The sequence below is a fragment of the Vipera ursinii genome (genome assembly GCF_947247035.1).
Source record: "Vipera ursinii genome assembly, chromosome: 4".
Lineage (NCBI taxonomy): Eukaryota > Metazoa > Chordata > Lepidosauria > Squamata > Viperidae > Vipera > Vipera ursinii.
Window position 1 is genome coordinate 71933084 of NC_139514.1, and position 26592 is coordinate 71959675.

Below are 26592 nucleotides of genomic sequence, written 5' to 3' on the forward strand. Positions count from 1 at the left end.
GCATCTTTATATAGAAATTTTTGGTTTCAATCAGATTATTCCTCCAAAACCAAGCTGAAAGAAGATTAATTTATAACTTTATAATTTAAAAACATAGCTTCGTGATTTGTAACACAATTTACTTCTTTTTATTTTCAGTTCATGAAAATACTTAATTTATAAACTGAATTCATTTGGATGGATTCTATTCCCCTATAGGAGTTTTTAAAAATTGTGTTTTAACTGCATTTTAAAATCTGTTAGCAGTGATTATCTGTCAAGAATACAGTCACTTCAATGAAAATTAAAAATTAAAATAATACATACAATAAAAAATGAACAAATGAACTTCCACACTGTACAGAGTACAACAGTATAGGTAGTCCTCAACGTATGACCACAATTGAGCCCTAAATTTCTGTTGCTAAGCAAGGCAGTTGTTAAGTAAGTTTTGCATCATTTTGTGACCTTTTTGCAACAGTTGTTAAGTGAATCACTGCAGTTGTCAAGTGAATCATGCAGTCATTAAGTGAATCTGGCTTTCCCCATTGATTTTGCTTGTTGGAAGCTGGCCAGGAAGGTTGCAAAGGGTGATCACATGACCTCAGGACAGTGCAACTGTCATAAATACATTCCAGTTGCCAAGTGCCCGAATTTTGATCACGTGATTGTGGGAATACTGTAATAGTTATAAGTGTGAAAAACAGTCATAAGTCACCTTTTTCAGTGCTGTTGTAACTTTGAATAGTCACTAAACAAATGGTTGTAATTTGAGGACTACCTGTACCAATGAAGAGAGGTGGAGGTAGAATAAACTTGTAAATGGAAAAGGAACAGTTCTCAAATTTATAAGAATTGAAGTAAAGCAAACTTAGAATTTGGAGACATGTGCTACAAGGTTTAAAATTCTGTGGCCTGCACATTATAAACATCAGAGACAAAAAAAAGAAACATTTTTTAAAAATTATTCTGTGTAGGTTTTTTGCTTTCCTACTTAAACATTCTTGTATTATAGGAACACTGCCTGTCACTCTATTTGTCCCTTTAGCCAGGTTGAAGACAATTGATTCATTACTGCAAAGAATTTGAACCAACAAAGAAAACAAAATAGTTTTTTCTTGAACTGTTCTTTCTTGAATTCTTCTGATAGCCCTTTTCTATTATATTTCCAATGTTATTTTGATTTTTTAAAAAATAAAATTACTGTGGTAGCAATTTTGCTCACCTTAATCAACTATGTGTAAATGATATGATTTATAAATTGTTACATTCAAATGTTTATACACGATTATTACCTTTCTTGTTTTTTTTTACACCAAGCAAGCACGCACAAAAAATAACAAATTACCAATCACTTTACTAATAAACTTGTTAGATTAAGTGATACATGTGATTTTATAAGATTTTATACTTCAGTTTAGAATATCCATCTACTGAAATTCTGTGGTTAGACTTTTGTGTACAGCACAGAGAGATGGGTGATTTAGAAACAGGATACATAAATAAAAATATCTTCAAAATAATATTGCTGTGTATTAATGATGTAAGTATAGACAACTTCTAAGTTCTTTTCATTACAAAAAAACCCATGAATTGCTCTTTTGAAATTTACTAGTAAAAGAACAGCATTTTTACTTCAATTAGATCATTTTAACTACCATAATTTTAGATGTGATGAACATCTCCCTCTCTGTTTATACTTTTCAGCAAAATAGCCTGAAATAAGTATCATTAAATTTATAATAAATAGGATTTGTTTTAATGAATGTTGTCCATCTATTCCAAAATCGTTATTAAAGCAATATTTATTTATTTTAACTGTATTTCTTAATTTCTTCTCATTTTTCTTTTTGGAAAAACTGACATTTTAAATTTTTCATAATTCTAAACCTTGTATGACTATGAGTGTTTTGCTCTTGTATTATAAAATGCCAATGTACATGATAATAGTCATGGTAGGTAAAAAGTAATAAAATTAACAGTACAGTAATGGATGATGACTTAAGAGTTATGGTCTACCTATGTAGATACATGTATGTGACTCTTTAAAAAGAAAAGTAAATAACTTTCAAAGTTAGGTTGTTTTCAGCACTTATCTTACAATTATCATGAGGTCAACATTATCTTCAAAGAAGGATTTATGTGATTAAAAAAGGTCTCTGTTCTAGCAACACTGTAAAATTATAGCTGATCTGTAAACCAAGGCCAAACTCATAATAATTCCTTCACTTCATTCCAGTTCTAGCATTAGATAAAGGTAAAGGTTCCCCTGCACTAGGCGTGCTAGTCATTTCTGACTCTAGGGACCGGTGCTCATCTCTGTTTCAAAGCCGAAGAGCCAGCGCCTGTCTAAGGACTTCTCCGTGGTCATGTGGCCGGCATGACTAGACGCCAAAGGCGCACGGAACGCTGTTACTTTCCCACCGTAGTGGTCCCTATTTTTCTACTTGCATTTTTACATGCTTTCGAACTGCTAGGTTGGCAGAAGCTGGGACGAGTAACAGGCGCTCACTCTGTTACGCGGCACTCGGGATTCGACCCGCCAAACTGCTGATCTTCTGATTGACAAGCTCAGCGTCCTAACCCACTGAGCCACCGCGTCCCTAGTTCTAGCATTAGATATCGGTAAATTCAAGATGAGCTAAAGAAGAAATTGGCCTGAAAAATATCATTGCTTTTGCTGTATTAGAGATGCCTACACTGGTCTAAGAGTTGTATTTGGTTAGCTATTTTAGATATGAAGTGATAATTGACTTTACACTTATAGCCAAGACAAATCCTGAACAAAAGTCAGTTAAAAACATTATTAAGAATTACAAAAAATGTTCATATTTCTATCTATCCAATTGTTATAGCTGCCATCTCAAAGGCAAGTGACTCTCGGTGTCAATACAACAAAATATGAAGTACATATGCTTCAAAAATATGCCAATCACTAAATAACAAGGTATAGTAATTCATTTTTTTTCTATTACTGGTTAAGAAAAAGGACATCCCTAAGAATTATAAGAGTTAGCAGACATTATAAAACCATAAACATTATTTACTTCTTACTTGCATTAAATCTTGCCTTTCTCTTTCACCCAAACATATGGCTTTCCTGATGCTTCGAAGTTCATTCATTATTGCTTGGGCTTCATCCAATTTATAATTCATATGAGAATTAGACATCTTCCGATCAATCCTAATACACAAACATACACTGGAAAATTTACTCACTTTTGTTAATACGAATCTGAATAAACCTTGAAGTCTGATATTAAGATTTTTTTTATTTCTTTTTTCAACTGGATGGTCACAAGTAGTGGTGGAGGTGGCGAGTATTAAAAGCTCTTTCCACCTTGCCATTTATATTAAATTACGTGAAGTGCTGTCCTTCAAACCCTTCTATCAATAGATACAGATAGAGAGGGAAAGAAGAGGTGGAAAAGTAAAAGGATCTACTGTATACAATGCACAGATGTCATGAGAAGGGAGAGACTGTTCTATACAAATTCTAATTCAGCAGCACCAGGAGGGTTATTTCTTAAGTAAAAGCTACAGTTTGTTTTTTTTTAAAAAAAAACCTGCTCACACCACTAAAACTGAAAATAAAACAAGATGTAAAATTATTTTATATCATTATTTTATCATCTTTTTGTTGCCAACATTATAAAACATTAACATGAACAACAGCCCTGTCATTTCAACTTACTCTTGTAATGTTTCTACTCCTTTTTCTTTGTACTGTAGTTCTTGCTTCATCTGTGTTAATTCTCTCTTTAATCTAGAAAGCTTGAGATAAAACCATGAAGAAACAATTGTGCTGATAACCAAACAAATTATTGCAACTGATAGTTTAGCTGATGATCAGTTTAGTTTCTTAATATAGGTTGAGTCTGAGATTACAGTATGACCTTTCTGTACTTAACTAAATTAGCTAATTAGACAGAAAACCTAATAGCATTATACTTCTTCCAATGTACAATAAAATTTGCAATTTGGTTTCAAACTATGTATGAGCACTACCAAGAAAACCAGTATTACATTGTGCTATTCAATGTTATTTTTATGTCATATGAATAAATAATACATTCTTTGTCATAGACCAGCTTTAGATAATCTAAAACTATAAAATTTACAACATATTTACAGCAGGTTAGAGTATAAAATATAAAAATAATTAAAATATTAGGATTAGTATTATGTCATACTTCCCTAAATTAATCCCTACAACCTAAATTGCAATTGCGTCTCAAAATGTTACCATAAATAAAAAGATCACGCAATGTAATGGCTTAATTACTACCAGAACGTATTACATACTTTCTGAAAAAAAAGTACTTTAAATATTTATACATATATTACACCAATTCTTCCTAACAAGCAGTTCTTCTGTTGTCGTAAAACATGAATTTAAATAATTACATTTAATATACAGTATTTTTAAAAAGGTTACTCACTCTATCACGTTGACTAGCTATTTCTGCTTTAATCTGAGATGGGTTGTATTTAGTGTTCGTTGAAAATCCAGAATATGCTGAAAATCAGAAAAAATAAGTATTCAAAATAAACTCTAGAAAATGTTCCTAACAAGCACAAGAATGGAAGGTTTCACTCCGTTTCACAGAAAATTCTTATTTTGCTACTAATAAAGTGAGAGCATGTAATCTATCTGTTCATCTAAAAGTATGTTTTCACCTAGAAAAGCTAAGTCCACTGTTTATCAAGAGACACAATGTTAGTATTTATTTTACAATCAAGAATTAGAATTTAGCATTTTATAACATAAACAGTAAGGAAAAAGGAACTAAACTTATTACTCCAAGTTAGTGAACAGTAGTATTTGTAATAATGTCCAATTACTTCAATTCAAAATACTGTGCCATATAGAAAACATAGTTAATGAAAAATAATAAAAGTAGTGTCACATAGAACAAAATTAAACCATATTGGAAAATAAGCTTACAAGACAATACATTTAAATAATGACAGCAAAAAAATATATAGTTCAAAAACTTCCAATATTCCTCTTTTCAATAAACAGATTGAACAGTAGAAAACATGCGGTTTTATTTACTGAACATTTTACATATACCATCCTGTGGCAGGATTTCCATAAAGTAAGTTTGCTAAATATAAAGGGGAAGAAATCACCTTAAAGTGACATTTATCAAATAAATAATTGTATAAACTGCCCTGAATTGTTACTAAGCCCACATTTATTCACACTACATATATCCAAATCAACTAATTTATTTGTGTATTTTACTTAGGAAAACTAGGAAATCTTTACCAGATGCCATTTAAATAACCATAATTATTAATTCAAAAGAGACAAGGATATATAAACTGCTCAGGCACCATAGGTTATATGTAATTTATGGACTAGGTCTGCCTCAATATCTGTCACAATTGCTAGCTCAGCTCTTCTATTTCTGAGAAAATCAAAGCATACACATCTACTTTCACAACAGAAATTAATTTACAAAAGTAGTTAACATATAAAGGATTGAAATCATGGACATTTTCAAGCTCCTTGATCAGATTCAAACAGAAAAGAACTTTCTAACACTCATTCTACTCAACATAGCTAGGAATCAATTATAATACTAAAAGTGAAGCTATTTCCAACTGTTTCCTCTGCCAATTTTGATTTTTTTTGCTACTTTTTTCATAAAGGTAGTCCTCTACTCAGGGCTTTTTTTCTCATAGAATGCTCAGAACGGAGTTCCGGCACCTTTTTTGAATGGAACCTTGTAGGGTAGGCAAGGCAGGTTGTATGACATGTGTGAGTTCCAGCACCTTTTTCTTTTACAAAAAAAGCACTGCCTCTACTTATGACCACAATTGAGCTCAAAATTTATGTTGCTAAGCAAGACATTTGCAAAATGAGTTTTGCCCCATTTTACAACTTTACTTGCCAGAGTTGTTAAGTGAATCACTTCAGTTGTTAGCAACATGGTTAAGTGAATCTGGCTTGTCAGAAGGTCACAAAAGATGATCACATGACTTCAGGATAGTGCAACCATCATAAATACATGCCAGGTGCCAAGCATCCAAATTTTGATCACTTGACCATGGGGATGTTGCAACAGTCATACGCATGAAAAATGGTCATGTCACTTTTTTCACTGCCTTTATAACTTTGAATGGTCACTAAATGAATGGCTTTAAGTTAAGGACTACCTGTAGTTTATCGGAAACCTTAGTAATTAAAAAATAATAAATTAATTCCATTAGGTCTTTTTCTGCCATCAGTTTTCTATGTTTCTATGTACTAAGAGCAGCTACTTGTTGACATATACACATTCCTATCAAGAATTTTAGAGCCAAACATTATTTTAAATAATCCAGCCTTCTCCAGCATCTGCTCCATTTCAACGTTTTTCCTATATGCCAAAATAGAAAGGATAGTCAAGGTGTTCTAAGCCCAAGAAAGTTATTCCTGAAGCAGTGAGGATTATGGGAAAACTGATGTATCTTCAGCATACCAAGAAAATGGAAATAAAAGACCACCCGACTGACTTTGTGCCAAAAAGGAATGGTCCAATAAATTTAGTATGTAGTTTATATGGCTTCAGAGATAGGATATGCTTGTTAGAAAGTAGAATACCATTTCTCATGGAATGCAGGAAAGGATTCCTGATTATAGCAATCAGACAGACACTTGTAGGAAGCCTTGGTATAGTAACTGTTCCTGAAGAAGGCACTGTTGCCTGAAGCTCCTGAAGGAGGTGGGTGACTTCAAGGACAAGCATGGGTTAGAAGTGTTTCTGAGGAGTAGGGGAGTGAATCCATTGGTAGTCAAAGGATGAATAATGACTGGATGAATGCATAAAGCATTTATAAGAAATTATATAACAGGTGTATTGTGTGTGTCTTTGTGTTATCCAATTTGTCTTCCACAAAAGATATATTCTGTGTGTTTAGGGTGGTGGTGTCTAATTTGTATTAATATTTCTCCAAGATGACACTAGTGTTATCAGTGCATCAAACTGTGGGATAGTCAAATTTATCCAGAACTTAAAGGATTATACAAGCATCCAATTAATTGCAGGCATTGTTAGTTCATTAAAGCAAAAATTTCTCCTGGTCCCAAGATTATCTCTAAGTGGAGGTGGGGAAACACTCCTCTAAAATTTTAAGGGCGCAGATTGTTAAACCCAAGAAGGGGTGGGTGTAAAGCACAGATGGTTTTGGATTATATGATAATGAATCAGCCTGCTGGTTATGTGTGCCTGGGATATAAGAAATCTAAAAATTAAATATGAAAAAAATGTGTCCTATACTGTCCTATACTGATGTAGAATAAACTTCTTTAGATGTTTCATATTCTTCTGGATGTTACATGCAATACAGTAGGTGGTATGTCTGAAAGACAACTTTAGATAGCTCAAAACTCCTTGTTAAAAGTATCACAGATCTATTTGGTAGATGATGGACAAGTAAAAAGAAATGTACAAGGAAGATTATTTCCAGAATCCACAGCTGACTGAAATAGCATACAGTACCTCCCTCGGTAAAATCAGAAGCACGGGTTTGCATGATTAAGAAGCAGGATGATTGGGAATAGGCTAGAACTAGAGGCTTGCGTAAGTCAATTAAAAGTTTAAAGGTAAAGGTAAAGGTTCCCCTGCACATGCGTGCTAGTCGTTTCCAACTCTAGGGGCCGGTGGTCATCTCCGTTTCAAAGCCAAAGAGCCAGCGCCTGTCCGAGGACGTCTCTGTGGTCATGTGGCCGGCATGACTAGACGCCAAAGGCGCACAGAACACTGTTACCTTCCCACCATAGTGGTCCCTATTTTTCTACTTGCATTTTTACGTGCTTTCGAACGCTAGGTTGGCAGAAGCTGGGACGAGTAACAGGCGCTCACTCTGCTACGCGGCACTCGGGATTCAACCCGCCAAACTGCCGATCTTCTGATCGACAAGCTCAGCGTCCTAACCCACTGAGCCACCGCATCCCTTTTAATTAAAAGTTTGTTAGGTCTTAAAATTCCAATGAAAGGAGATGCTGTCTTAAAAAATTGGATAAATGATTGAAAAGGGTTGGAATAAATTTATGAAAACATTCATGAAAACTGAAAATTGCTGTAATCCCTGTGAAAAAATAAGTTATAATGAATTGTTTTGGGATGTATACTCTATAATTGAAATGAGAAGCAATATTTCATGAAAGCCAATATTATTAATTTTTATTATTATTAATTTTATTTGTATACCGCCCTTCTCCCGAAGGACTCAGGGCGGTGAACAGGGCAAATGTATAAAATACAAAAAATACAAAAGTTAAAAGGAATTAAACATAAAGCCCAAGGTAAAAAACAATAAATACAAATATTAAGAATGATAAAAAACCCAACCCACTCCCCATCAGGCCAAGCCGGCTTGTTCAAACAAATGCGTTTTCAGATCGCGTCGGAAGGAGCGGAGGTCAGTCGCCATCCAGAGCTCAACCGGCAACCGATTCCATAGCTCCGGGGCGCCCACAGAGAAGGACCTCCCTCTGGGGGCCACCAATCGACATTCTCTGATCGGTGGCACCCTGAGGAGGCCCTCTCGTGGGAACGCACAGGGCAGAGGGAAGTTGATGCCGGCAGCAGGTGCTCCCTAAAGTACTCCGGACCCATGCCATGTAGGGCCTTAAACACCATTACCAGTACCTTGAATCTCACTCGGAAGACAACTGGGAGCCAATGTAGCTCACGGAGTAGAGGTGTAACATGGGAGTATCGGGAGACTCCCAACACAACTTTCGCAGCTGCATTCTGTACCAGTTGGAGCCTCCGAGTGGTCCTCAAGGGCAGCCCCATGTAGAGAGCGTTGCAGTAGTCCAAACGAGAGGTCACGAGCGCATGAGTGACCGTACACAGGGCATCCGGGTCTAGATAGGGCCGCAAATGGCGCACCAGGCGAACCTGGGCGAAGACCCCCCTAGTCACGGCCAATATAGACAGATTAAAAATAAATTCTTCTAACTTAAAATGATAAATATGAAGAGATTCAAAAGAACTGATCCCAATGGAAAAAAGTCCTCAAATTACGTTGGCCTACAAATTTTGGAAAATTATTGACCTCCAAGATAAAATGTGTTAATTCTTACATATTTTGGTTAGATGAATTAGAACAGGGCTTTTCGACCGGTGGTATGCATATCACCAGTGGTACTTTAGCACCTGGAATGTGATAAGCAACCTCTAGCCATGTGTAGCAGGGGAGGGAACAAGCTAAAGCGGCACCACACAGGCCTGCAGATCAGCTGGAGCTGCAGGGCTTGGCAGAAGCCCCAGGATCTGTGTGTGCAGCTACATGCTGATTGGAGCTTCTGGCGCACCCAGAATAAAAAAGGAGCAGAAAGGAGAAACTATAAAAGGAGCAGGTTTTGGCAGGAGAGGGAGAGAAAAAAAACACAGAAAGAGAGAGAAGAGGCTTTTGTTAGCAAAGTGGAGAGGAGAGCATGAACGAGTGAGCAGCCTTTGCGAGCAAAGTATGAGTGAGTGAGTGAGGGACTTTTGCAAGCAAAGAGTGACTGAGTGAGTGAGAGCAAGGGGCTTTCGCAAGCAAAGTGTGTGTGTGTGTGTGAGAGAGAGAGAGAGAGAGAGGCTTTTGCAAGGAAAGTGTGAATGAGAGAGCAAGTGGGGGCTTTTGCGAGCAAAGGGTGAGAGATAAAGGGAAAAGTGAAGGGGGAAAGGGAAAAAGAAAAGGCATTGACTTCTGACTTCCTCTGTTGCAGTAGAAGTAAGCATTAACATTGAACCTCAACTTTTTACTTTTCCATAATATCATACTGTAAACTAGCCATTTCTACTGTATAACAACAAATGAATCTAATCAGTAAAGCCCAAAATCCCCCCTTTTTAGTTATCAAGTTTTTGATACCTTGCTAAGCACTGGAAGTACTCGAATATTGTCATGTCCTAAAAGTGATACAATCTGTGAAAAGGCTGAAAAACACTGAATTAGAAAACAGGTGGTAAAGGTGCTGGTTCGCTAAAGTTTTCTAGATATTTCAGAATAAAGATTTAAACACAGGCAAGTATATTTGCCTATAAGGGAGAGTGGTGTCTAATGATTGTGAGGCTTCCTAACTTCTCGACAAAGTACGGTAGAACAATGAAAATGGTACCACATGGAAGTGTATCCATTTATTTTCACTTTGTGACTAAAGATTATTACTTAACTGTAATTTATTGTTCTTTTATTGCAAGGCATATTTGTCTTGGTCAGATCTATAGTTACATCTGGTGGCTTCTGAAAGTATCATTGCCTAACATTTGCAAGGAACAGTTGTGTGATATTTTCCCCCAGAAGCCAAGATGCCTCCAAACTGTATAAACAATGCAGATAACTTCTGCTACAGTTGTGGTGAGGTCACATTTGCATCTCAAAAGTACAATATGATGGCAGTTGTCAAAAAGGCACACCACCTATATTTTGTATGCAAAATAGTTCAGGACAAGAGTTGGGCCCCTCATTATTGTTGCATTACATGCGCAACTTATCTGCGTCATTGGCTAAACAAGAAAATGTCCTTTCACAGTCCCAATTGGTATGGAGGGAACCCACCAATCATAATAGCAACTGCTATTTTTGCATGGTTCCTCCAATTGCAAAAGGGATCTCTAGAAAGAAGAGGTGGACTGTGGGATATCCACACATTCCATCCACTGCTTTCCTAGTGAGGGAAAAATATTTGATCCCTGCTGATTTATGTTTGCCCACTGACAAAGAAATGATCAGTCTATAATTTTGATGGTAGCTTTATTTTAACAGTGAGAGACAGAATACCAACAAAAAATCCAGAAAACCCGATTTCAAAAAAGTTATAAATTGATTTGCATTTTAATGAGTAAAATAAGTATTTGATCCCCTATCAATCAGCAAGATATCTGGCTCCCAGGTATCTTTTATACAAAGAAAGTGCTGAGATTAGGAGCACTTTCTTAAAGGGAGTTCTCCTAATCTCAGCTTGTTACCTGTATAAAAGACACCTGTCCACCGAAGCAATCAATCAATCAGAGTCCAAACTCTCCACCATGGCAAAGACCAAAGAGCTGTCCAAGAATGTCAGGGACAAGATTGTAGATCTACATAAGGCTGGAATGGGCTACAAGATTATTGCCAAGCAGGTTGATGAGAAGGTGACAACAATTGGTGCGATTATTAGAAATGGAAAAAACACAAAATAACTGTCAATCTTCCTCATTGTGGGGTTCCATGCAAGATCTCACCTCGTGGAGTTTCAATGATCATGAGAACGGTGAAGTATCAGCCGTTTGAAGTACACAGCAGGATCTTGTCAATGATCTCAAGGAAGCTGGGACCATAGACACCAAGAAAACAATTGGTAATATACTACGCCAGGGGTGTCAAACTGCCAGCCCGCGGGCTGGAGCGTCACGGAGAAACTGCGCCCATCCCATTTTCGGCAATGGGAAAAAGTTCCGATACGTTGTGCGATGTCATGTGACGTCGCGAGTTTGACATGCCTGCACTACGCCATGAAGTATTGAAATCCTGCAGCACCCGCAAGGTCCCCCTGCTCAAGAAAGCACATGTCCAGGCCCATCTGAAGTTTGCCAATGAACATACGAATGATGTTTAGCAAGTGGCATGTTTTCGGGCAAAGGGCGCGTGAGCGAGTGGCGTGTTTAGCGAGCAGCATATTTTCGTGGGAAGGGCATGTGAGCGAGCGGCATGTTTTCATGGGAAGGGTGCGTGAGTGAGCGGCGTATTTAGCGAGCAGTGTGTTTTTGGACAAAGGGCGCATGAGCAAGCAGCATGTTTAGCAAGTGGCATTTTTTTGGGCAAAGGGTGCATAAGCGAGCAGCGTGTTTAGCTAGCAGTGTGTTTTCGGGGCAAGGGCATGTAAGCGAGAGGCGTGTTTTCAGGGGAAGGGTGCGTGAGCAAGTGGTGTGTTTAGCAAGTGGCCTGTTTTAGGGGGAAGGGTGAGCAAGTGAGCTGGGCAGGAGTCCAGGATCAGCACATGCAGCTACAGCTGATCAGCACTTCTGCTGAGCCCCCCAGAAGTGCCGATCAACTGAAGCCCAGCTTTCTGGGAGAAATGTATGAGAGAGATGAAGGAAAGGCTTTCTAGGAGAATGTGTGTGAGAGAGAGAGGAAAGGCTTTCTGGGAGAAGTGTATGAGAGAGACAGAGGAAAGGCTTTCTGAGAGAAGTGTGTAAGAGAGACGGAGGAAAGGCTTTCTGGGAGAAGTGTGTGTGTGAGAGAGGGGGGCTTTTGCGAGCAAAGGGTGAGAGAAAAAGGGAAAAGTGAGGGGGAGATGGGAAAAAGAAAAGGAATTGACTTCCAATTTTCTCTGTTGCAGTAGAAGGAAGCATTAACATCAAACCTCAACTTTTTACTTTTCCATATTATAAACTAGTCATTTCTATGACAACAAATGAATCTAACAGTAAAACCCAAAATCCCCCCCTTTTTTAGCCATCAAGTTTTTGACACCGTGCTAAGCACTGGTGGTACTCGAATATTGTTGTTGTTGCTGTTGTTAGTTGCGAAGTTGTGTCTGACCCATCACGACCCCATGGACAATGTTCCTCTAGGCCTTCCTGTCCTCTACCATCTTCTGGAGTCCATTTAAGCTCACGCCTACTGTTTCAGTGACTCCATCCAGCCACCTCATTCTCTGTCGTCCCTTTCTTCTGTTCCCCTCAATCTGTCCCAGCATTAGGCTCTTCTCCAATGAGTCCTTCCCTCTCATTAGGTGGCCAAGGTATTTGAGTTGCAACTTCAGGATCTGGCCTTCTAAAAAGCAGTCAGGGTTGATCTCCTCTAGGACTGACCGGTTTGATTGCCTTGCAGTCCAAGGGACTTGCAGGAGTCTTCTCCAGCACCATAGTTCAAAGGCCTCAATACTTTGGCGCTCAGCCTTTCTTATGGTCCAACTTTCACAGCCATACATTGCAACTGGGAAAACCATAGCCTTGACTATACACACTTTTGTTGGCAGGGTGACGTGTCTGCTTTTTAGTATGCTAAAAAGTGGTACAATCTCTGAAAAGGTTGAAAAGCCCTGCTTTTTAGACCACCCAACAATGGGTATAATGGAGCTGATTGTTATCTAAACTTATCCAGGGATAGGTTTGTGGAATCAGTATTTCACTTAAAACTTATTAAGATCTGACTCTTCCAAATACTTCAATTATTTGGATGACAAGGTTGAAGGCCCTCCTATGAAACTCTGATTAATGAGTATCTGACCCCATGAGAACTACAAATCTTGCATGAAGTCAAAGGTGATGTCTTTATGATGCCATTGAATGTATGGATTGTGAGCCTGAAGCCAGGTCATTCCCTCTCAAAGTAGGAGAGGCTAAAACATGAGAACATACGTGGTTTGGTTGCTGACAAGTTGCAATCGTTTTGTGAGCTCAGTGATTGGGTCCAAGCATATAAGCTGACCACCAATTGCTTCAAATAAGACAAGATGGAGAACAGTGAAGAATAGTTGCATGAAGTGGATACCAGGGGTATCAAACTGCCAGCCCATGGGCCAGATGCATCACGCCAAAACCGTGCCCATGGTTTTTTGGTTTTTTGGTTTTTTCCCGTTCCCATGCCGGCAATGGGAAAAAGTCGTGATACATCACGATAGTCGTGAGTTTGACACCCGTGTTCTATACAATTACCAGCTATACCAAAACCTTATTACAATCTACAGTTATATTATGTCACTAGGCTGGGTTTTCAATATAGCTGGATGACTGAATGAGTTGTTCTATAAATTTGGGCACTGCTTATTTTCTGGTTATCTCAGACTTATTGCCCTTGGTGACTGAGATAACCAGAAAATAAGCAGTGCCCAAATTTATGGAGCAACTCATTGGAATTACTGACTGGAGTTACCAAGACTTAACCTGACATAAATCCTTACCAAAACTGAATAGGGCAGTTGCTGGCAAATTCTACCCCACAAGTTCAATATTTAAATCAGATTAAAACATTCATATATAGCCAAGGGGAAGTAATCTCTCTGAAATATATAGTTTACTCTGGTAAAGACTAAGACGACAACAAGATGATCCATCATATTTGGCAGTGAAGAAGGCTTTTAGGGTCAGAGATCCACTGCTATGACTGTTGCAACTGCCCCATTTTTGTACTGATGACTCTGCCATGGACAGAAGATAGATTAAAATAAGAAATCCAGAAGTTTTGATAATGTTAGGCATATGGTGCTAGCCTACATAGTTGGCTTGAAAATATATAAACAATGATGTTGTGACTTTAAGATGTTAATTGGCCAATGTGTATGTAAGTGTTCTCATGGCCATAAGAGGGAGCTAGGAACGTAGCTCTCTCTCTCTGAATTCTCTGCTCTCTCTACTATTGCTGTTTTGCTGTACTGTTGGTTTACTACTGTGATAAACCTGAACTTTGTATTTGGAATACTCCTTGGACTGTTACTATTGTGTATGACCTGGACTGTTTATTTTTGACAGTGCATTTTTGTTTTTACACCACTCTGTGTACTCTTGTGGTTACTGTGTGACTCTTACTGCTCTCAGTACCCTTCCTTGTCTGTGCAACTTCTTGGTAGCACAAGGAGACCTCTGCACAACAAATTCCTAACAGATAGATTGGGTAGCAGTTTTCTAAAAATATGGGTCTGTGATCTTTCTATCCTAATTCTTATTTTTTAACTTTTTCTTTTCTATTATCTTGTCTATTCAAACAAATAACATAAAGCATTGCTATACAAACACTGATGCAAAAGCATATTGTCTGAAAAACTATGAATTATAGTTGTTTCAAAAGGTAATTCAGTATTATTATATCTCATAGGGCAGACATGTCAAACACAAGGCCCATGGGCTGCATCCAGCCCACGAAGTGGTTTCATATGGTCTGCAGAGCCATCCTGGAAACAGCAAGGGAATGACACCTGCTGCCATTGACCGGGAGCCAATGTACAATTTTGTAGTGCCCATTCATGCTGGAACACATTCAGTCTTAGCTCCACAAGGCCATCTGGAAACATCAAGGGACTGGCCCCTGCTGCCAGCCCCCAGCCTGCCGTTTCAGCAGGCAGCAGGGCGCTCTCCCCACAGTGCTGAGAGGCTTGGCAGGGCGGTGCGAAACTGGTAAGTGCAATGCCGCCCAGCCCAGCCTCTCAGCACTGTGAGAGTGCCCAGGTGCCTGCCAAAACCGGGGAGGCTGGAAGCTGGGTGGCATTGCACAGGTAATGTCGACTCTCATGTTGCTCACAATGTCCTCTCCCCCGGAGCCCACCCAGCCGGATATGTGAAGTAGGCGAGGGCCATTTGCTTGCCACTTCCAGGTGATGGTGCAGTTCTTCATTCCTCACAAAGGGTGACACTTCCCCAGCTGCGTTTCTTGCCTGTTTTTCTCCCTCCCTCATCTCAAACATTTTCCCGCCACTCTGTTCGGAAGGAAGGAAGGAAGGAAGGAAGGAAGGAAGGAAGGAAGGAAGGAAGGAAGGAAGGAAGGAAGGATAGGAATAAGACGGACGGAGGCAGGGAAGAATGCAATTAAGAAAACAGGAAGGAAGCAAGGAAGGAAGGAAGGAGATTGGAATGAGAAGGGAGGGAGGGTGTGAGGGAAGTCCTGCCCATACTCTTGCCTTGCTGCCCTTTTGCCATCCCCCTGCCCCCTCCTCATGGCCTATCCTGGGGGTCTCCCATCCTATCACTAAGGATACTTTGATACAAAGCCAGGTTTCCTCGCATGGAGAGGGAGTGGACCTCCCTCTGACCCACTCACTTTACCCTCCTGCACCCACCATGAGCAACCTGGCCAAGAAAAGGAAGCACAGCAACAGCTGCCTTGAAAAGGAGGAGCTAAGTGCAGCTGGGTGCCCCCTTGGGGAAGTGGGGCTGGACTAGGTGCCATGGGTGCTTTAGGGCTGGGCTGGGCTGGGTGTTTCTCCTCTGCTTCCGAAGGCTCCGGGCAGTCCATGCCACCATCCAGCCCCCCCACACACACAACCTGAGAGGGACGGTGAAACTCCTCCAGTGGACCATGCCCTGGCACTTGCCCTGTGCCGTAGACCCTTGGATCTGCCTCAGTCCTGCCCAGGCCCCCATAGGCACCCCATGCCCACCCAGTAGGCCACCCGAGCCATGCCCACCCAGTAGGCTGCACCCACCCTGGCCACACCCACCCAGCCCCCCCGAGGGAAACTACAATGCTGATGTGGCCCTAAATGAAATTGAGTTTGACACCCCTGTCAAAGGGGTTTAGGTGTCTCTACAAAACACATGTCAAACACAAGCCTTGTGAGCTGAAGTGGTTTCATGTGGCCTATGAAGCCATTCTGGAAACAGGGAGGGAATGGCCCCCACTGCCTTGGCCCCAGCCCAGGCTGGCCGGGAGCCAATGTACAATTTCATGTTGGCCATGTATGCTGAAACACATTCAGTCTTAGCTCCACAGGGCTGTCTGGAAACAGTGAGGGACAGGCCCCTGCTGCGTCGGTCCCGCCCCCTGGGCATGCACTGGGAAGGTGTCACCTTTTGTGAGGAATGAAGAAATGCACCATCACCTGGAAGTGGCCAGCAAATGGCCCTCGCCTACTTCACATATCCGGCTTGGTGGGCTCTGGGGGATGGGATGTTACCTGCGCAATGCCGCCCAGCCCCAGCCTGCCCGGTTTCAGCAGGCAGCAGGGCACTCTCCTCACAATGCCAAGAGCTGAGTCTGGTGGTGCAAATTTGAAAAGAAGTGTAATGCCGCCTAGCCCCCAGCCTGCCCAGTTTCAGCAGGCAGCAAGGTGCGAAGCTGGTGAGCTTCGCGCCGCCTGACTCAGCCTCTTGGCGCTGTGAGGAAAGCGCCCCACTGCCTGCCAAAATTGGGTAGGTTGGGGGCTGAGCAACATCACGCTTGTTTTCAGATTTGCGCTGCCCGTCTTAGCCTCGTAGCTGTGAGAAGAGCGCCATGCTGCCTGCCGAAATCGGGCAGGCTAGAGCCTGGGCAGTGTCTCGCTTCTCTTCGGATTCCCACCGCCTGGTCAGCCTCTCTGTGTTGTAAGGAGAGAGCCCTGCTGCCTGCTGAAATCAAGTAGGCTAGGGGTTGGGCAGCGTCAGGCTTCTGTTCGGATTCACTCCGCCCTGCTCAGCCTCTCAGCGCTGTGAGGAGAGTGCCCCGCTGCCTGATGAAACCAGGCAGGCTGGGGGGGGGGGAGAATCGCGCTTCTCTTCAGATTCTCACCGCCCGGCTTGGCCTCTCTGTGCTGTGAGCGCACCCTGCTGCCTGATGAAACCGGGCAGGCTGGGTGTCATGGTTCCGAAAGATGAAACCCTTCAAAAGAACTTTGATGCACTGTTTTCCTTAAAGAATCCTTTATTCGGGAAACAAAGTATCAGCACTACATGGTTGAACCCAAAAACTAAATTCCCTTGCTCCTGATACAAAGTAACAAAGTACAATTCCGACCCCTAATAAGCTGTCATAAATCACATTCCACAATTAGCTTAAAGCACGGGCTTTCTCCTTAGCTTCACAGCCCGCCAAAACATTATCAGCTTGTCCTTGAGTTCCCACTGCAGCGTTATGTTATGGCTAGCTGAGCTTACTTTCCAACCCCCCTCCCCTGCTGCATCTGATTTCTAAAGCAAGAAAAGCATTGTAAAGGAATAGAGAAAATGGCTGCATTTTCATCAGTTGTCAAAGCAGGAACATCCAATGTTAGCATCGTTGACATCTGGACCCCCTTACAAAAAGGACAAATCCTGTAATTCAAACAAAATTATAGGTTAGGGGTTGCCCTTTGGTTTGTTAGGGTGTTTCTCATAGAATCTATTAATGAGTCTGTCAGCTTTTACATCACTAGATTTTACCCATGTGGCTTCAGACAATGCATATCCTTTCTACTGCACTAAGTATTGTAACTTACCCTTAAAAATTCTAGAATCAAGTATACGCTTCTTAGGGCGAGGTCGTAAGGTGGAACCCCAAAAAGGTTTCAGTAGGCTACAATGGAACAGAGGGTGGACTTTCCCTAGGAGTCTGGGAAGCTTCAATTCTACCATGACAGGGCTAATGGTTCTTACTATGTGGAAAGGACCCAGGTACTTCGGTCCTAACTTCTTACTAGGCAATTTAAGTCGTAAATATTTTGTGGATAAATAAACTTTCCCCCCAACTTGGAATGATCTTTGGGGAGCCCTCTTTTTATCTGCTTGCCTTTTATATGTCTCAGAAGCCTTTTTCAGAGTGATTTTTGTGTTTTTCCATACTTGCTCCCAACCCCTCACCCACTGGTCAAGCGTTTGGGGTCCCTGAGGATATTTGGGTATTGGGTTAAACTCTTTTCCTGTGGCAACTTTAAAAGGTGTAAAACCAGTGCTGCTTTGAACAGAGTTATCGTAAGCCACCTCTGCGAAAGGTCAGTCCAATTCGTTTGCTGATAGTGCACATAGCATCTGAGGTACTGCTCCACCATTGAGTTTGCTGATTCAGCTGCCCCATTTGGAGACAGGTGAAAAGCTGATGACAGTCCTTGTGATGAGCCAATTAACTTGAGGAAAATCCTCCAGGACCTGGCCGTAAATTGCACCTCTTGGTCTGAGTTTATTCACTTTGGCGCACTGTGCAGTCTGTAGATGTCCTTTAATAACACCTTGGTTAATCTTTGGGCTGGCGGGAGTCCTTTACAAGCAATGAAATGAGCCTGTTTTGAAAACAGATCTATCACAGTCCAAATCACCATATTCCCCCCACTTTCAAGCAATTCCACTATAAAATCCATAGCAATTTCTTCCCACAGTTGAGAAGGGTCCACAACCGGTTGCAGTACTCCAGGGGTTTTCCCCCAGAATTCTCTTCATGGTGGCACATACACCACAGCTCTTGACATAGTTCTCTACGTCCCGTTTCAGACCCAGCCACCAAAATTGCTGATGAAACAGATGTAGTGTTTTTAAATATCCAAAGTGTCCAGCTTGTTTCACATCATGACCGTGCCAGAGAGCGTTAAGGTGAATGGTTTCAGGCAAATACAACTTTCCCCCTTTGTAAGCCAAACCAAATCTGCACGTCAAGGAGGTATGATTTTCCTTGAACCATTGATTGTTGAGGAGTTCCTGTTTTATTTTCTTTACCCCAGGGTCATCAGGGTTAGGAACTTTTGAAGACAGGGCTCTCTGAGGCGTTAGTTGAGAAGCAGGTTGCGGTGCAGATATAATTGATTCATTAACCTCTCAACACTGGCTCTTGTATTGAGGTAATCTGTATAAAGATCAGCTAAAAATATTTCCCCCCCCCCGGTATGTACTTCAAGCTGAAGTTAAATCAGCTGAAGTATTGCGCCCACCGTACTTGTTTTGGAGACAGCTTGTGGGGAGTTTTCAGTGCTTCTAGGTTTTTGTGATCTGTCCATACCTCGAAAGGCACCTTACTCCCCTCTAAGTAGTGTCACCAGTTTAACAGAGCCCAGAGGATTGTGAAGGATTCCTTCTCCCACACTGCCCATCTTCTCTCGTAATCAGTGAACTTTTTTGAGGTGTAGGCACAGTGGTGTAGGAGTCCGTCATGGTTCTTTTGCAATAGTACAGCTCCAACAGCCAAGTTGCTCGCATCGGCTTGAATTACAAAGGGTTTCCCCAGAGAAGGATGCTTTAGGACTGGTTTGACCACAAATAGTCCTTTCAAATTCTCAAAAGCAATTTGACAGTTCATAATCCATGCTAGCAACTGGCCTGGTTGCGGCTTCCCCCCCTCTTTGCCTATTTTCAGTAAGTCCGTAAGGGGTAAAGCAATTTCAGCAAAAGAGGCGATGAACTGTCAGTAAAAGTTGGCAAATTAAAGAAAGCTCTGAAGCTGTTTGCAAGTCTTTGGGGGTTGCCATTTGATTACGCCTTTCACTTTAGCCGTGTCCATTTCAATGCCCTTGCTGGAAATTCTGTAGCCAAGATAATCTAGTCGGCTGTGGTGAAACTCACACTTTAATAATTTAACATAAAGTTTGACATTCAACAGTTTCTTTAGCAATTCTCTCACTAGTTTTACATGGTCAGCCATATTCGTGCTGTATGTTAGGATATCAAGATACACCAAAACAAAACTCCTTTCTATAAATGGTCATGTAGTACCTGTGTCATGGTTCCGATGAATGAGACAAATGAAACAAATTGCAGGCATATTATTTATCTAAAAAGTCTTAGTAATGAAACGAAACATCGGCAATCATGGAAGGATGCCAGAATCTGAAATCTCCTCCACCCAAACCCTTTGTAACACACACACAATCCCCACCCTTATATACACATCATAAATCCCATTATCCAATTAGTTTCACATATGAGGTCTCTCCTCCCATTCTGTACGTGGGTTTCTTATCTTCTCAAAATAGTCGTTAGAAAAATTCCCTCCCTCCAAGATTCAAAATGAAGTAGTTTAAACAAAAGGCTGTCTCTTACATTGTCAGTGCAAAAACATGTCAATGTTTGCAACACTGACAACCGGGCCCCCTTACAAAAAGAACAGATCCCGTAATGTAAACAAACACAAGTTAGGAGCTGATTTTTGGTTTGTTGGAGTGTTTCTCATAAAACTTTTTGATAAGTCTGTCAGCTTTCACATCGCTAGATTGCACCCAAATGGCTTCAGACAATGGGTATCCCTTCCATTGCACTAGGTACTACAATTTTCCCTTAAAGATTCTAGAGTCAATGATACCTTTCACTTCATAATGGGTCTGACCCACTTCTATGAGGGGTCCAGAAGCTTTCTTAGGGGGAGGTCTTAAAGTGGAGGCTTGAAAAGGTTTCAGTAAGCTGCAATGGAACACTGAGTGAATTTTTCCCAAAAGTCTGGGGAGTTTCAATTTTACTGTGACTAGGTTGATGATTTTCACAATAGGGAAAGGACCCAAGAATTTTGGTCCCAATTTCTTGCTGGGTAATTTGAAATGTAAATATTTAGTTGACAGATAAACCTTCCCCCACTTGGAATGTTCTTTGGGGAGCCCTCTTTTTATCAGCCTGTTTTTATAAGTCTCAGAAGTCTTCTTTAACACCGTTTTCGTGTATCTTCAAACCTCTTCCCACCCCTTTACCTATTGATCAAGTGTTTGGGAAGTGGAGGGCACCTGAGGATAGTCAGACATCGGGCTGAACTCTTTTCCTGTGGCTACTCTGAAATGTGTGTATCCAGAGCTGCTGTGAACAGAATTATTGTAGGCCACCTCGGCGAAAGGGAGGAGGTCAGTCCAGTTTGTCTGTCGGTAAGAAACATAGCATGTGAGGTATTGCTTCACAATTTTGTTAGCAGATTCTTCAGCCCCATTGGTAGCTGGATGAAAAGCAGATGATAAGCCTTGAGATGATCCAATAAATTTAAGGAAATTCCTCCAAAATTTTGCTGTGAACTGCACTCCTCTATCTGAAATTATTCGCTTAGGGGTGCCACGCAGTCGGTAGATGTTTCAGGAACAATTTAGTCAGTCGTTGTGCAGAAGGGAGTCCTTTGCAAGCAATAAAGTGAGCCTGCTTCGAAAACAGATCTATCACAGTCCATATGACAGTATTTCCTCTACTGTTGGGTACATCTACAATAAAGTCCATAGCTATTTCTTTCCATGGTTGAGAAGGGTCTGGTACCAACTGCAGTAGCCCAGGGGTTTTCCCTGGAATTCTTTTCACGGTGGCACATACAGTACAACTCTTGACATAGTTTTCTACATCTTGTTTTAGTCCCGGCCACCAAAATTGCCAGCGGATGAGGTGTAGAGTTTTTAAATATCCGAAGTGTCCAGCCTGTTTTACATCATATCTCTGTCTGAGAGCATTGAGACGGAGGGTTTCAGGTAGATACAATTTCCCCCCATGTATGCCAAACCATCCGTGCATGTTAGGGAGGTCTGATTATCTTTGAACCATTGATCAGTAAGGAGCTCTCGTTTTATCTTCTTCACTCCTGGGTCATCAGGATTAGAGGTTGTGCGAGGTGTGAGCTGTGCTGCAGGTTGTGAACTGGGGATAATTGCCTCATAGACCTCTTCGCGTTCACTTTTGTACTGTGGCAGTCAGGATAGCACATCAGCTAGGTAGCTTCCCAAGGAGCAGTTGAAGGCCATTTTCCACTCATCCCCCTCCTTTATTCTTACCCGGTAATATGCTTCCCTCAGGTCTAACTTGGTGAAGACTGTCCCCTTCACCAGGTGGGTTAGTAAGTCTTTCAGGAGGGGGAGAGGGTATTTATTTTCCACACTCACAGCGTTTAGGCATTTATAGTCCACGCACAGACGTAGAGACCCATCTTTTTTCTCTTTAAACACAGGGGCTCCCACAGTAGACTTGGCTCGTTCGATGAATCCCCTCGCTAGGTTTGTATCCACATATCGCTGCCTCTCCTCCATTTCAAGGGGGGACATAGCATACATTCTTGGTCGGGGGAGTTTGGCCCCTGGTAACAGTTCAATGGAACAATCATTGTGGTGGTGAGGAGGCAAGGTATCACACTCTTTCTCAGTAAACGACTCTGCTAGGTCCTGGTACTCGCTGGGGATAAGCGGCTTCTCAGGTGGCCATAAGGCAGCCATGTGCACGTTCTCATTGGGTGGCTAAAATCCTCTGTAACATCTGTTGAATCAATGGGGGGATCGGGACCTATGGGTAATCTCACAGTTCTCATTCCTTTTTCCCACCAGATAAATGGCTTCCATTTGTCTAGCCAGGCTAGACCTAGGATCACAGTCTCAGACATCTTTGGAGCTACCGGAAAGCGAATAAACTCCCAGTGCTCGCCTATTTCCAGGCATAAGGGCTCCGTTAATTGCATGACTAAAGTCCCTCCCATTAGGGAACCATCGGCTTGCTAAAACCCACAGGTTTGGAGAGCGGCTTAGCCCGTATGCCCAGTCTTAAGGCACATGACAGGCTAATGATGCATCAGGAGTAGCCAGTATCAACTAGAACATTCAGGTCTACTTGTGCCCTTGATTTAGGGATTATGAGTTTAGCAGGCAATAAAAAGGGTAGGATGTGTCAACTCACCATTGGGTCATTCTCCCCTTTGTAGTCACTGTTGAAAGATGGTAGAACAGGGGTGGATCCAGTCTGAGATCCGGTGTCCTCCCGTGTGGGGGATGTGACCTGGACAACAGGTTCCTGTGTCATCCGATTGGATTTCTCTCCCTTTAGCTGCTGTGCAGGTCTCTTTCTCACTGCTGGTCCTGGTCTGTTCTGCTGTTGGGGGAACAGGAACGAGCATTTCGCTGCTTGATCTCCCTGCTGTCCACATCAGAAACACTTAATTGCTGAGTCTACAGGTAGCTCCGGTCCTTCAGCCATCACAGTAGATGGAGATCTTCATGGGAGTGAGTGCCATTCAGATTGTTCTGACCTTGGCTTGGGTTCAGGTAGGAGAGCCTTCTTATAGTGGGTGAGCTGAACATCTAATTTCACCGCTGCCTGGTACCATTCATGCAGTTGGTCAGACACAGCTCGGTAGATACATGGCAGCGAAAGGTAGTCATCTAACCCTTCTCTAAAAAGATGAATTATGGATTTCTCAGGCCTTCTCTCTATCCGACCGGCCAGTTTTCAAAACTCCCGCACGTACTCCAGGGCAGGCCAGCCATCTTGTTTTATCTTGTGAATTTGCTCTTCTGCTTTAAGGGCGATGGATGGGTCCTCAAATATTTCCCTCAGCCCTAGGAAGAAAAGGAGGGGGTCCTCCAACTCAGGGGCTTGCTCGTTATATAAACTGTTCAACCATTCGGATGCTTCTCCCTCTAGGTTGAATGCAATCACATCGACCATAGCACCTGGGTCCGGGTAGAGATGGGCCCAGCTATTCAAATGAGACCTACATGGTTGAGGAAGAAAATCAGTTTCTCTGGGTCTCCATCGAAGGTTGCTCTGAAGAGTGGGTTCATCATTGGTTGCTGGAGTCCCCACTGCTGCTGGTCCTAACCTGGTTGTTGCTCAAATTATTGCTGGGGCACCCACTGCTGTTGTTGTGTCTCCAGTCGATGCTGGCCCCACTCTGGTTGCTGATGTAATGGCTGCCAGGGCCCCCACTGCTGCTGACCCCACTGGTCCTGCTGTACGTTCAGGGGTTGCACGTTTGAGTCCTGCTGCTGCCACCCTTGCTGTTGTCCTCCCACCAGCTCCTGATCTCCAGGCTTCTGCACCACCCCCAGCTGTTGCAAGGCTTCTATTAGCTGGGGAAAGCTCAGAGGTTGTTGGCCTTTCACGTGTGGGGGCTTCCCAACCTCCCATTGCTGCAGAGGCCCCAGGCTGGGGTCCTCTGTCTCTATGGGTCTGGAGGGCTTGGAGGGGGACTCCTGGGTCTGGCAAGCAGTCTGATCTGCAGACAGGATTTTCCACTCACCCAGATTCTCAATGGCTGATGATTTGACATCTCCCCATTCTGCTTCTGGGGCCTCTTGCTACAGAGTCTGGCCTCCGTATTCTCTACTAGAATGGTTCCAGCTTGACAACGAGATAAGCTCAGCACTCATGGAGGGATGCCAGAATCTGAAATCTCCTCCACCCAAACCCATTGTAACACACACAATCCCTACCCTTATCTATACGTCATAAATCACATTATCCAATTAGTTTCACATAAGAGGTCTCTCCTCCCATTCTGTACGTGGGCTTCTTATCTTCTCAAAATAGTCATTAGAAAAATTCCCTCCCTCCAAGATTCAAAGTGAAGCAGTTTAAACAAAAGGCTGTCTCTTACATTGTCAGTGCAAAAACAATGTCAATGTTTGCAGCATTGACAACCTGATTGATCAGCTGCATGAAGACAGCCAGAGCCCCCTGTAGTCCAAACAGCATGACTTTAAATTGGTAGCTCCCCATGGGACAGTTAAAGCAGTTTTCCATTCATCTCCTTCTCTTATTCTTACTTGGTAAAATGCCTTTGTCAGGGCCAATTTAGTGAAGACACACCCCTTTGCCAGGTGGGTTAGTAAGTCCTTCAGGAGGGGAGGGGGTATTTGTTTTCTACGCTCACAGCGTTTAACCCTTTATAGTCTACTCAGATATGAAGTGATCCGTCTTTTTTTCCCTTAAATAACACTGGAGCTCCCACCTGAGATTTGGCCCGTTCAATAAATCCCCTCGCTAGGTTCTTGTTCACATATTGCTGCATTTCCTCCATTTCGAGGGGGATCATGGCATACATCCTCGGTCGTGGGAGTTTAGCTCCTGGTAACAGTACAATATAGAGCACTCATTAAGCCGGTGGGGAGGCACGGTGTTGCCTTCTTTCTCACTAAACACCTACGCTAGATCCTGGTATTCACTGGGAATGAGTGGCTCACCTGGTTGAGGCAGGGTGGCTATCTTTGCTAGCTCAGTGGATGATCTAAACTCTCCAGTAACATCAGCTGAATTAAGGGGGAGTGTTAGGCATATGGTGATAGCCTACAATGTTGGGTTGAAAATATATTAACTATGATGTTGTGACTTTAAGATGTTAATTGGCCAATGGGTGTGTAAGTGTTCTCATGGCCATAAGAGGAAGCTAGGAACATAGCTTCTCTCTCTGAATTCACTGCTCTCTCTACTGTTACTGTTTTTGGTCTGTTTTGCTGTACTGTTGGTTTAATACTGTGATAAACCTGTACAACTGTGTATTGACCTCTAGACCGGTAAGAAGACTTTGTATTTTGGATTACTCCTTGGACTGTTGCTATTGTGTATGACCTGGACTGTTTATTTTTGACTGTGCATTTTTGATTTTACACCACCTTAAAGTAAACTACTTTTTGCTTTTACAACTCAGTGTACTCTTGTGGTTACTGTGTGACTTTTACTGCTCTCAGTACCCTTCCTTGTCTGTGCAACTCTTTGGTAGCACAAGGAGACCTCTGCACAACAATCCTTAACAGGGAGCTCAGGCCCTATAGGTAGTCTCACAGTCCTCATCCCCTTCCCCCACCAAATAAATGGTCTCTATTTGTCCAGCCAGGCTAACCCTAGAATCACAGCCTCAGTCATCTTCAGAGTCACCATGAAGCGAATGAACTCCCAATGTTCAGCTATTTCTAAGTGTATTGGCTCAGTCAATTGTGTGACTAAAGTTCCTCCCATTAAGGAGCCATCGGCTTGCTGAAATCTCACGGGTTTGGAGAGCAGCCTTGCCTGTATGCCCAATTTGAAGCAAGCTAATAACGCACCGGGAGCACCCCGAGTCCACTAGCAGTTTCAAATCTACTCGTGAACCTGTCTTAGGGACTATGAGTTTGGCTGCAAGAGAAAAAGGTGGAACAGGTTGACTCAACATCAGGTCGTTCTGCCCCTCGTCGTCGCTGTTGTAGGAGGGCAGAGCGGTGGTGGGTCCAGCTTGGGCCTTGGTGCTCTCCTGCATGGGCAACATAACCTGGGCGACGGGTTCTTGCGTGATCCAGTTTGACTTCTCTTTTGCCAGTTGCTGGACTGGTTTCTTCCTCACCGGTGGTCCCGGTGTGCTCAGCTGTTGAGGGTATGCGACCGGGTAGCTCGCCACTCAGTGTCCTTATTGCCCACATCTGAAGCATCTGATTGGTGGTTGGACAGGTGGTCTGGGGGGCTCCGTGGCCACGATGGCTATAGGCTTACGTGGGGTGGTCATCTGGTCTGTTCTGGCTTCTGCCCGGCTTCCTGAGGTAGTGGCTTCTTATAATGAGCTAGCTCAACCTCCAATCTTATT

The 26592-nt window shown here is 42.4% G+C and overlaps 1 protein-coding gene across 6 annotated transcripts in view; it reads right to left on the bottom strand.

Moving 5' to 3' along the window:
• Window positions 1-26592, bottom strand: part of WWC3 (WWC family member 3) — a gene marked incomplete at its 5' end in the record, with an annotated part of 197980 nt that overhangs the window by 107210 nt on the left and 64178 nt on the right. For all 6 annotated transcript variants that reach the window (XM_083362680.1, XM_083362679.1, XM_083362681.1 and 3 more), the window contains 3 exons: window positions 3034-3163; window positions 3674-3753; window positions 4422-4498. In XM_083362680.1, the coding sequence (XP_083218806.1) occupies window positions 3034-3163; window positions 3674-3753; window positions 4422-4498 (287 nt within the window). The remainder of the gene's footprint in view (window positions 1-3033; window positions 3164-3673; window positions 3754-4421; window positions 4499-26592) is intronic.